This window comes from Scyliorhinus canicula, chromosome 15 (assembly GCF_902713615.1).
Source record: "Scyliorhinus canicula chromosome 15, sScyCan1.1, whole genome shotgun sequence".
Classification (NCBI taxonomy): Eukaryota; Metazoa; Chordata; class Chondrichthyes; order Carcharhiniformes; family Scyliorhinidae; genus Scyliorhinus; species Scyliorhinus canicula.
In genome coordinates this window covers 62906335-62918554 of record NC_052160.1, presented here as the reverse complement: position 1 = coordinate 62918554, position 12220 = coordinate 62906335, and the positions used below count along the sequence as shown (strand labels likewise).

The 12220-nt window shown below is 43.8% G+C and overlaps 1 protein-coding gene across 1 annotated transcript in view; it reads right to left on the bottom strand.

The window, feature by feature from the left end:
* LOC119978154 overlaps window positions 1–12220 on the bottom strand; it is a 512568-nt gene that overhangs the window by 160268 nt on the left and 340080 nt on the right. Inside the window, exons 119-120 of the mRNA XM_038819593.1 lie at window positions 11732–11859; window positions 8610–8765 (exon numbers count right to left, since the gene is read on the bottom strand). Of these exons, the coding sequence (XP_038675521.1) occupies window positions 8610–8765; window positions 11732–11859 (284 nt within the window). The remainder of the gene's footprint in view (window positions 1–8609; window positions 8766–11731; window positions 11860–12220) is intronic.

Here is a 12220-nt window from a genome sequence, read left to right as displayed (position 1 = left end):
ATTGTCGATCTGGTTCACTAATATCCATTGGGGAAGGAAATCTACTGTCCTTATCTGTGTCATGTGAGAGTACCTTTAAGATATGGGTATTTAAGAAATGTATCTTTAAGAAATGGGTGTTTATCAGTGATGTCAGAGTGTGGGTGAAGCTGGGATGTCTGTCAGCTTTTTACTTCCATTTTAGGCTGTTTGCTGCAGGGTGTGTTTTAGTTTCATTTTCAGAACTGGATAGCTGTGGTCACAGCCAGAAGGTGTATTAGTCTCTCTCTCTCTCTCTCTCTCTCTGTAATCTAATAACTGTAAATTGATTTTGTGAGATAAAACTAATAACTGCTCTCAGTAATGACTTTAACCTGACATGCTTCTGTTTAAAGGTTTTGTTTAAATCTTATGGATGTTAAGGACAGCTTAAGGATTATTTGGTGTTGTATTCTTTGGGGGTTGTATTCAAATTAATGGTTGCTAAGATATTCACTGTATGTTTTTAAAAGGTTAACTTGAGTTCATTGAATAAACATTGTTTTGCTTTAAAAAATACTTATCCATTTCTGCTGTACCTGTAGGGTGGGCCGTGTGCTCCCATCACCACAATCTATTAAAAGTTGTGGGTCAGGTGACCTCCATGACACACTTTTGGGTTCTCTAAACCCTGGCCCATAACAAACTGGGGGAGTGTCCGGGATAAAAGTCTATCTATTGGATTGGCTTAGTGAACTTAAAGACAGTGAGGGGTGAGCATATTGTGGTTGCTTTTCAGGTGTGGCATTTCAGTTTAAGTAGGGAGTGTGTTGTGGACAATGGCTCTTTCAGAGGCTCTGAAGTTTTTGGGGGTGGGGACGGTCACACAGTACCTTACGGTCAGAGACTAAAAGCAGACTGTTAGATTTGGCAAAAATATTGCAGTTAACATTACCGACAAAATGCGAAAAGATGAGGTAATTATGGCAGTGGCGAAGCATTTAAAGTTGCCTGAGATACAGTTTGACTCATTGGAAGTGACAAAAATTCAGTTGCAAATTCAACAAATGGAACATGAGAAAGAATTAAAGCAGCTTGAATACGGAAGAGAGGAAAAAGAAAAGGGGATAGAATAAAGGAGAAAAGAAAGAATAGCCCTAGTAGAACAAAAAGAAAGAGAAAGGGAGATACAGATCAGGGAAAAAGATAAAGAGAGAGAGGTTGAACTTCAGAAAATGGCCATGAAACATGGCAGTCAGTTAAAATTGCCAGGCATAAAGGGAAACATACCGTTGGATGATAGTGATGAGAAGAGTGAGAAAGAGCGTCAAAGTCAAAAGTTGGTGGGGATCTATTTAAATATGTCCAATGCTTGCATTGTCAAGGTTTGATGAGGAGGGAGAAGCCTTTTTCATTTCACTTGAGAAAGTAGCTAAACAAATGAAATAGCCACAGGACATGTGGGTATTACTGATTCAAACAAAGCTGGTAGGTAGGGCTATTGAAGTGTTTGCATAACTACCGGGGGAGGTATCTGAGACGTATGAGGAGGTGAAAAAATCCATCTTGGGTGCATATGACTAGTGCCTGAAGCCTACAGACAAAGGTTTAGCAATTTAAGGAAAGAATTTGGTCAAACATACATGGAGTTTGAAAGGATCAAACAGAGTAATTTTGATAGGTGGATAACGGCTTTGAAAATAGACCAAACGTATGAAGCTCTCAGAGAAATCATACTTTTGGAGGAGTTTAAAAGTTCAATTCCTGATGTAGTGAGAACTCATGTGGAAGAGCAGAGGGTGAAAACTGTGAGGTTAGTAGCAGAAATGGCAGATGATTATGAATTAGTTCATAAATCAAAGCTTGGTTTCCGACATCAGTTGCAGACGGTGAGGGATAGAGATTGGGGACATGAAAAATACTCAAGTGGAGATAATAAGGAGAATGTACCTCAGATTAAAAAAGAAATCCAGGAGGGTGGAAAAGAAATGAAAAGTTTCAAATATTTTCACTGTAATAAACTAGGCCATGTAAAGTCACAGTGTTGGTGGTTGAAGAAAAGCACTGGGGAGGCTGATGTGGTAAAACAGGATTAAACAGTGGGATTTGTTAAAGTGGTAAAGGAAAGCCCAAGTGGAGCAAAAGATTGTACAGCCTGATCAAGAGGTGATTGATAAGAAGGTGCCAGATCTCTTTAAAGAACTTACTTGTGTGGGTAAAGTTTACGCATGTGTATCAGGAGGAGCAGGTAAAGAAGTCACAATTTTAAGAGATACGGGAGCTAGTTAATCTTTAATGGTAAGAGATGAGGAGTTAAGTTCCCATACCAGCCTCCCCAAACAGGCGCCAGAACGTGGCGAGGAGGGGCTTTTCACAGTAACTTCAATTGAAGCCAATCGTGACAATAAGCGATTTTCATTTTTCATTTCAAGTAGTTTGGGAAGAATGTTGCCAGAAAAGGTGGTAATATGTGGAATTCAGGGTGAGAGGAGTAGTGTTCCATTATACAAGGTACGGTTGGAAAGTCCAGTGAAGAGTGGTGAAGTGGTAGTAGGAGTAATAGAGAAACTATCTTGTCCAGGAATACAGTTTATCTTGGGTAATGATATAGCTGGATCGCAGGTGGGAGTGATGTCTACTGTGGTTGATAAGCTAGTGGAAAATCAGACAACTGAAGTGTTGAAGGACGAATATCCTGGGATTTTTCCGAATTGTGGAGTAACGAGGTTGTAAAGTCACAGGTTAAGACAAGAGGAGAAATCAAAGAGTGAAGATGAAGTTTAAGTGCAATTATCAGAAATTATTTTTGATCAGATGGTTGAAAAAGAACAAGAACAGGTGGAGGATGAGCCGGATATTTTTAGTTCAGGAAAATTGGCGGAGTGACAACAGAAAGATGTAGAAACGAACCGGATGTATCAGAAAGTATACACAGAAGAGGAATCTGAGTGTATACCAAAGTGTTATTGCCGGAAAAGTGATGTCTTGATGAGAAACTGGAGACCTTTACATATGCAGGCGGATGAAAAATGGACAAAAAGTTCATCAAGTAGAATTGCCAGTAGGGTATAGAAAGGAGGTGTTGCGAGTTGCATATGAGGTACCAGTGGTAGGTGAACCTTTAAAAGCAAGGTTTTGTGGACCTTATCGGATCAAAAGGAAATTAAGTGAGCTGAATTATGTGGTAAAAACACAGATAGAAGGAAGACTCACCGAGTGTGTCATGTGAATATGCTTAAAAGGTACTTTGAAAGAGAAAGAGAGAAAAAGGAGGTTTTAATGATTCTAAATTAAAGTGACGAACCAAATCCAGATGACTGTGAATTTGACGTACCTCAAATTAAATTGGAAAATGAGGATGTTCTTAAAAATTGGGACAAATTGTTGAGTTACCTTCCAGAGGAAAAACAGACCGACCTGAGTCATGGGCAAGTTTGTAGAGATAAATTGGGAAGTACTAAAATGGCTATACATGATGTAAATGTGGGAAATGCTGTTCCAATTAAACAACATCCATGTAGACTTAACCCTTTAAAATTGGCAGAGGTAAACAAAGAGATTGAGAGTATGCTTAAAAATGGCATAATTGAAATGGATTGCAGCCAATGGAGCTCACCCATAGTGATGGTACCCAAATTTGACAGTACCCAACGGTTGTGTGTGGACTATTGAAAGGTTAATGCAGTTACAAGAACGGACTCTTATCCTATCCCACATTTGGAGGATTGCATTGAGAAACTGGGACAATCAGCTTTTATTTCAAATTGGACTTACTTGAAGGTTACTGGCAGGTACTTTTATCCGAAAGGGCGAAGGAGATTTCAGCTTTTGTGACTCCAGATGGTATATACCAATTCAAAGTTATGCCACTTGGCATGAAAAATGCCCCAGCCACATTTCAACAGTTAACTAACAAAGTTGTTTCAGGATTACCCAATTGTGCGGTATACATCGACGATCTGGTAATTTTCAGCCAGAGATGGAAAGAACATTTGAAATATCTGATGGAGGTATTCGATCGACTTCAGGAGGTGGGTTTGGTGATAAACCTAGCCAAAAGTGAAGTTTAAAAAGCCCAAGTCAGTTTCCTTGAGGAGTTTCTGATACCCTTGAGACGAAGAAAAATAATGCGATTTCTTGGCATGAGTGGGTTTGATCGAACATTGGTGAAAACTTTTTGTAGCGTGGTTGCTCCACTGATGGACTTGCTGAAGAAATGTCGAAAATTTCAGACAGCGGACTTTCAACAGGCATTTGACTGCCTGAAAGCTGTGATAACCAATGCTCCTGTGTTGGAGAATTACAAGAGAATCTGTGATCAGATTAAACTAAAGTATCTGACTTTAAAGAGAAGTGCCGAGGCGTAGAGAAATGGATGGATCATGCAGAGACCTTCTTGTTCAAAGAGACTGTCAATCTAGAACAATTTCAGTTGGAGTGTGTTGTTTTTTTGAAACAACAAAGTATATTTACTGTGTGCATTTCTTAAAGGATAGTGAAAAGGTGAAAAATGAAACCACCTTGAAGTTGATGGTTTATTTTTTTTCTTGGGGGGGAGGTGTTATGTGAGTACGTTTAAGAAATGGTGTTTAAGATATGTACCTTTAAGAAATGGGTTTTTATCAGTGATGTCAGAATGTGGGTGGAGCTGGGCTGTCTGTCAGCTTTTTACTTTCGTTTTAGGCTGTTTGCTGCAGGGTGTGTTTTAGTTTAGTTTTCAGAGCCGGATAGCTGCAGTCACTGCCAGAAGTGGTATTAGTCTCTCTCTCTGCAATCTAAAAACTGTAAATCGATCCTTTGGTGATTTAAAACTAATAACTGCTCTCAGTAGTGACTTTAACCTGATGTGCTTCTGTTTAAAGGTTTTGTTTAAGTCTTATGGATGTTAAAAGGACAGTTTAAGGATTATTTAGTGGTGTATTCTTTGGGGGTTATACTTGAATTAATGGTTGCTAAGATGTTCACTGTATGCTTTAAAAAGGTTAACTTGAGTTCATGGAATAAACATTGTTTTACTTTGAAAAATACTTTTACATTTCTGCTGTACTACACCTGTTGAGTGGGCTGTGTGCTCCCCATACCACAATATATTAAAAGTTGTGGGTCAGGTGAACTCCATGATACACTTTGGAGTTCTCTAAACCCTGGCCCATAACAAATGGTCTGGCCTACATGTGACTCCAGACCCACAGCAATATAGTTGACTCTTAACTGCCCCTTTAAGGGCAATTAGGGATGGGCAATAAATGCTGGCACAGCCTGCGAAGCCACGTCCCATGAATGAATAAAAAAAAAGTGTTCTCACCTATATGCGAGCCAAGGACCAGGCCAATTAGTTTCCCTGTGACCCTCGCAAATACGAGTTACCCGCTCAGGGGATGGAGCTTCCTTATTCGTGGGGATCAAACCTGGATATAAAAACTCTGGCCCGGGTGTGGGCCACACGCAGGACTCCCTTCGGGGAGTAGTGGTGTATAGAGTTTTCATTCAATGCTTAAATAAACCTTTGTATCCTTTAAGTTCTCGTGTGGTCACTCGCTTAGATCCAACGTTGGGGACAAGGGTCAAATGGAGTTGCAGACGGAGCCATTTCTACAGTACTCGACCGCCTCTGCGAAGGCCTCTGGAAGGTGTTTCAATGGCTGTTGCTATACCTCATTTCCGGAAACTTGAGCCCTTCGACGCAGATGCCAACGACTGGTTACAGTACATTGACCAAAAGCCAAAGGCGGGGATGAACACCAGACCGTTACCCTGCTGACGGCCTGTGGTGCGCCTACCTTCAGCATAATCAAAAACTTAATATACCCCACTGTCCAGGACTTGTGATTGTTCACAGACTTCGTCGCCCTGGTAGGGGAGCACTTCAACCCCAGATTGCCCGTCATTGTCCAGGCCTACTGTTGGGCCAAATAAATCCCTAGACCATCAGTGCCAAAATATTTAGTGCACTCCAGAAGCTCAGAGATTTGCGAATAAGGGGCTGCCTTTCAGAGGTGTTGCAGGACAGACTGGTCTGTGGTATCCACAATGCAGCATCCCAGTGAAAGCTGCTCACCGGGCCCCAGCTGCACCTCAAAAGGGCCACAGAGATAGCCCTATTGTGGGAAAGCGTGGAGCAGGGAATGCAAGAGTTGCAGGGGATGCAAGAGTTGCAGGGGATGCAGGTCCTCAATCTAAGCTGTGCCTCCTCACAATGAGTGGCACCCTCTCGGGCGATTTCAGCCCCGGGCCCTGGATGACTGCGCACCAAGAGTCGGACCGCGCACCCCAGACCACGGGAACCGGACGGGACCATTCCCCGGGTCCTGATGAGACAGACCCCGGTTATTGCAGGGCATGTGGTTGGCATGGCCACAGAGAGCAAAGTTCATGGGATGGCCGATCTACCCATTATCCTCCCGAGGCTAGCTGTCTTTCCTAATCCAGCACCTTCTTCGTGGAAGAACCCAAGGGTGTTTGCCATCAGCTGAACTGTGTTTCCTCAGGCAAGGTCCAGATGGAATAGAACACGGGTACCGCCATCTTGGCTGTCGGTAAGGGAACATCCAGACAGGTGTTCAGCCCTATCGTTGCAGGACACCAAAACATGATTGGCCACCAACACCGGGGAGCCACAGGCGATCGCAGGAATTATGATGGTCCCGGTTGTCGACGGGCAGCAATCTGTTTGCCTACCCCTGGTCGTAGTACGGGGCAACAGCTCCAGTTTGCTTGGTCGAGCTTGATCACAGCGCCTCTACCTTGATTGGCAACAGGTGTTCTGGATGAGTTCTGGGGACCTGCATGCGGTGCTGGTAAAGTACCCTGTGGTTTTCAAAGCCGCACTGGGTATTATCCGTAGGGCCTCTGAAATGATTTACGTGGACCCTGAAGGACAGCAGAGGTACTTTTGCGCCCGCCCGGTTCTGTACCACTGCGGGCTAAAGTGGACATTCGCGGATTGGGCAATACTGGTTGTCCCTGTCATGAAGCCCGACGGCACCCTGTACCTTCGTGGCGACTATAAGATGATCATGAACCTGGCTCCAAGCTAGACCTTTACACCATGCAAAGGATCAAGTATCTCTATGCAAAGCTCAGTGGGGGATACTTGTGCACCAAGCCCGACATGAGCCATGCGTAGCTCCAATTGGTGCTCGATCCGGCATCACAGGAAGTGTGGACAGTAAATACGCACTGAAGGTTATATGAATACACCAGGTTGTTGTTCGTGGTATCGTTGGCTTGCGCCATTTTCCAGTAATGGAGAACATATTGTGGGGCCTACTGCACGTGGCTTATTTGGACGATGTATAGTGACCGGGATCTTGGACCAAGAGCACCTGGATAACCTTGACAATGTGTTCAGTCACTTTGCAGCCTCTGGTGTTTGCCTCCGTAGGGAAAAGTGCATTTTCAATGCCCATGTGGTGACTTACTTGGCTACTGTGTGAACCGGGGTGGCCTTCACCGGTTGAAGATAAGGTTCGGAACATCCGGCAGACCCCAGTTCCTGAGGGGGCTACGAAACTCTGTTCGTTCCTGGGACCCGTTAATTATTACAGCAAGTTTGTCGCGAGTTTGGTAACCGTGTTGGCCTCTCTGCACAAGCTCCTCAAGAAGGGCCAGATGTGGACAGGGTGCGTGCCATTTGTGGAGGTGAAGAAGTAGCTCTATTCTTCGTGGCTGCTCTCCCATTTCGACCCTCATGGCCACTTATGACAACTCGCTTTATGGCATCTGGGCGATTTTGTCCCACTAAATGGATGATGGAAAGGAGCACCCAATCGTGTTTGCCTCGCAGACGTTCGCTGCAGTGGCGGAGCGACACTGTACCCAAATCAAAAAGGAGGGTTTGACCGTGGTGTTCGCTTCAACAGTTGGTTAGCACTGATGCTTCACAGAGCCAGGGACCCGGGTTAGATTCCTGGCTTGGGTCGTCTCATAAAATCATAGACTTAACAGTGCCGGAGGACGACAATCGGCCCATCGAGTCTGCACCGGTCCTTGGAAAGAGCACCCTACTTAAACCCACACCTCCACCCTATTCTCATTACCCCACCTTACCTTTTTTGGACACTCAGGGGCAATTAGGCATGGCCAATCCATCTAACTTGCACATCTTTGGACTGTGGGAGGAAACCGGAGCACCTAGAGGAAACCCACATAGACACGGAGAAAACGTGCAAACTCCGCACAGTGACTCAAGCCAGGAATCGAACCTTGGGCCCTGGAGCTGTGAAGCAACAGTGCTAACCACTGTGCTACCGTGCTGGAGCCTGCTGTGTGGAATCTGCATGTTCTCCCCGTTTCTGCGTAGGTTTCCTCCATGTGCTCCGGTTTCCTCCCACAAGTCCCGAAAGACGTGCTTGTTAGGCGAATTGGACATTCTGAATTCTCCTTCAGTGTACGAAAACACCGGAGTGTGGCGACGAGGGGATCTTCATAGTAACTTCATTACAGTGTTAGTTACTTGTGACACTAATAAAAATTATTACAATGAATATAGGCCAAGTCTATTCAACATTTCCTCATAAGACAACCTCGACATCCCAAGAATCAACCTAGTAAATCTTCATAGAACTGAGCCAAAACGTGCAAGGAAGGAGTCCAGAAACAGTACACAGTACTCCTATGAATCTAAAGTTTGAATAACACTAGCAGCTCACATCTCGTGTTTTTTTGTTGAACCGATCCACAAATGTTCCCAGATTCTGGATGGGTTGGTAATTCATTAACACCATCGTTAGAAGGGTGTTGTCATCAATGAATCGAGGCCTACTGAACAAGTCAGCAAAATCAATTGGATCAGCCGTATTAAACACCTGTAAAGAAAACATAGGGAAATTCTTACACTTTTGAGGCAGACTGTACAGGGCAATTAAAATTAACACTGTTGAAAATTGAACATACTAGACGATGTTAATGTATTCACCAAAGAAACATGTCATATCCACATATTACCTCAAAAGAAATCCATAAAAGGTCATAATTCTTGAAAAGTAGTAATTGGGATAGAATTTCTTCTCATTTACCCCAGTGTGGAATCAACCAAACCAGCGGAAAAGATTGGGAAACTTAAAATGTAATACAGTAACACTCAAAAGTACTTATACTCAAGTCTCTGTGTTTTGTTATGATTTGTTCAATAGTCAAATCACTCAGATGAAACCCACCCACGAAACACGCTCCTGTGTCAACATTGCTTAATTCTGACCATCTTGGTTAGGAAGGCTTTTCATCAAATTGTACTATTCTTTTTCAGCACACAGGACACAGCTGTACAGCATACAATTACCATATATCAAAAATGTGGATTTACTAAAAAAAAAACTGGTGTACATCAATGCAAGCAGTAAATGGTTTTAAATGATGCTACTCAAAGTTAAAGGATTTGAATAATTAAAAAGGCTTTATTTTGTGATAGTCTAAGTTTCAGATTTATTAATAATCCGGCCGCACCGATTCCCACTCTTGAATGCATCAGGCATTATTCTTAAGAGAAAGTAAACAATTATTGTTTATTTCATTGCCTGATTGCACTAATTCATGAAAGGTTTTGCTTGCATTTGTGATAATGAATAAAATTTTTCATGGAAAGTTAAACTGGAACCAATGCAATTTTGAGCTATTTCCCATTGCCTGAAGAAGAATTTAGGGAGTGGGGAGGCTGCTATTTCAACAGTATATTATGAGTTTTCAATATTAATACTAATTGTACAAACATCCAATGACACCTACACCATGATGTTTACAATAGGATTTTTCTATGAATGTGATGATAGCTAACATAAAAATTGTACACCCAACTTCAGTCACTTATTACATAATATATTAATCCTTGTTCTTGCTCTTCAACAGTTGGTTATAAAGATAAAGGGCTAGATTCTCCCAGAAAATGACTAAGTGTCATTTTGGGTGAGTTTGCTGGGGTGTTTTCCGTTGGCTTTTCAGGTGAAATCCAGACCTGTATTCAATTACAGAGAATTTTTTGGGGGTTGGGGAGTTTATCACCGGTCAAGCCCACACTTTTAATTTTCGTTCTGCAGTTGGGAACAAAACTCCCTAGCCAGACTGGCTCCTCACACATCGGAATGCCATTATGTAAAGGTGTCCCGATCTCTAACTGAGCTCCACGGTGTGTGTCCCCCCCCCCCCCCCCCCCCAACAAACCCCCACCCATGGACAATGTGACCATCCGCAGACATGGGTATCACCATCCCTTACCCCCTGCTATGGTGTTGTTGAGGGGTGTCTCCTTTCAGTTCTCCCCATTTCAGGTCTACCCCACATCATGACATCCCTTCATGCTCCCCGCTTCACACCCTCGCCCTTCGTAACTCCCCTTCACACCCCTGATGCTCGCAGATGGCACCGCCAGCCTTGCACATGGGCAGTGCCAACCAGGCAGTACCAGGTTGGCACTGCCAGGGTTTCCAAGTGCCTGGGGCAGTGCCCTGCCTTGTCCCCCACCACCTGGGGGGGGGGGGGGGGGGGGGGGGGTCGGGGGTGCGGGGGTGCTCCAATGGTCTACAAGACCCCCGGTGTAGCCATTATGCCTGTACTAATCGGCGCGCAGCTGAGGCCTCACCGGTGCGGCCTCGACTCCCGGGAGCTGGCAGAACGCGGCATCAACCTGACTACGCATGTTTAGATACGTCTAATGGCTCATTTAAATATGATTATCTGGGATCGCACCGGGTGACGTGGGTCAGATGACTTGCACTCGGTTTTGCACCTGGCTCAAGGCCAGTTTTGGGCCTCTCCTGCGATGCTTCCGGCGCAACGGGATCGGCGCCAGGTGCAAGACAGTGGGAAAACTGCGGCCAAAGACAGGATCTATAGAAAGATTTTTGCCGCATCATAAGCTTCTCACATAGAAAATTATGCATGATATGGAAGGGCGGTGTTAAAGAGGCATGAAATGGTTTTTTTTCTCCTTAATATATTTTATTTAAGGTTGAATTTACACAAGTCTACAGAGTTTATTCTGGGAACCAGACTGATCCGATGGAATATTGTAATGTTTAAAACAGCCTGACTGAGGTGTAGACTGGGAGGTCAAGTAAGGAATGTCACACTACAAAGATAGATAGATATGCATCTGAATTCACAGGCTAAATCACACTGGTCCCGATATTTGCTGTGAAGCGGGGAGGAGGTTGGGGGAACTTCTTTGCGGAAATGCAGGAGGTCCAGCTGAATTCAGTTGCAGGATCGCATTAATTACTTTTTATACTGCATTTCCTGCCCAGCCAGATTTAGAGGCAGACCAGCTGGAAAAACCTTTAGTGGTAGGATGCGGCACTACCCAGAAGGAAGAACCAGTAAAACGGGGAAATAAGAATATTGGTCTGAACTGTGTTTTCCTTCTGGGAGGGAGCTGTGGGGGGCACTCTCAGCGATCAGAAAAGATTGGACCCTGTCGGGCATTTGGCAGACCACAGGGAGGGAAGCAGATCATGGGGAGGGAGGAGGCAGATTGGCGCCTGGGGTGAGGGAGAAAGTACAGCTCCTGCTCCTTTTGACCTATAAGCCAGTGCTTCATAAAGCACCTGTTAGATTTGGCAATTTTCAACTCCCTTTAGCTGATAGATTTCCTGAATCTTCATCCACACATTATAATAAAACACCGTCTCTCCAGAATGGTGCAAACCCCCAAAACACCACAGTTAAACTGGAAGTAGGCACCTTCGCGGTGGGTTACTGTTGGTGTTTCACCATCAATTCAACCCAACTCACAACATTTTCTCAGACCCTTAGTATTGAAAGTTATCCCAAATGATTTTACCTCCGCTGCACGGTTGGAAGGAACAAATGATGACACATCAGACAGAGTTAGAAACTCGGAGAAATTTTCAAATTGGCTCTCCAGGTAAAGACTGAAACTGTTGTTTTCATAACAGCGAAGAGGGATTTCTAGGGAAAGAAAAACAACTATAAATGTTTTGGCTACTTTCAAACAAGTACTCCTTATGACTTGGAATCTATTATCTAACCTAGCTGTGTAAATTCAAAATAATGTAACTGAATAAGGATAAATTTATTTGATAACCGGTCATCAGGATAAATGGGTTGAAAATCTATTATCATTCCTGCTCAGGGGTACAAATGTTCCAGCTCAGAAGAGTCAGAAAATATGATCCAGATATGCCAGGAATACTTGCTGGGACAACTATCAGTGCGAGGTATGTAATATCTGATCGACTTTCTGTCAGAGCATTCCACATATCTTACGCATATAGGGACCGCATAGGGGTATGCCTTTCAAATTGTGCCC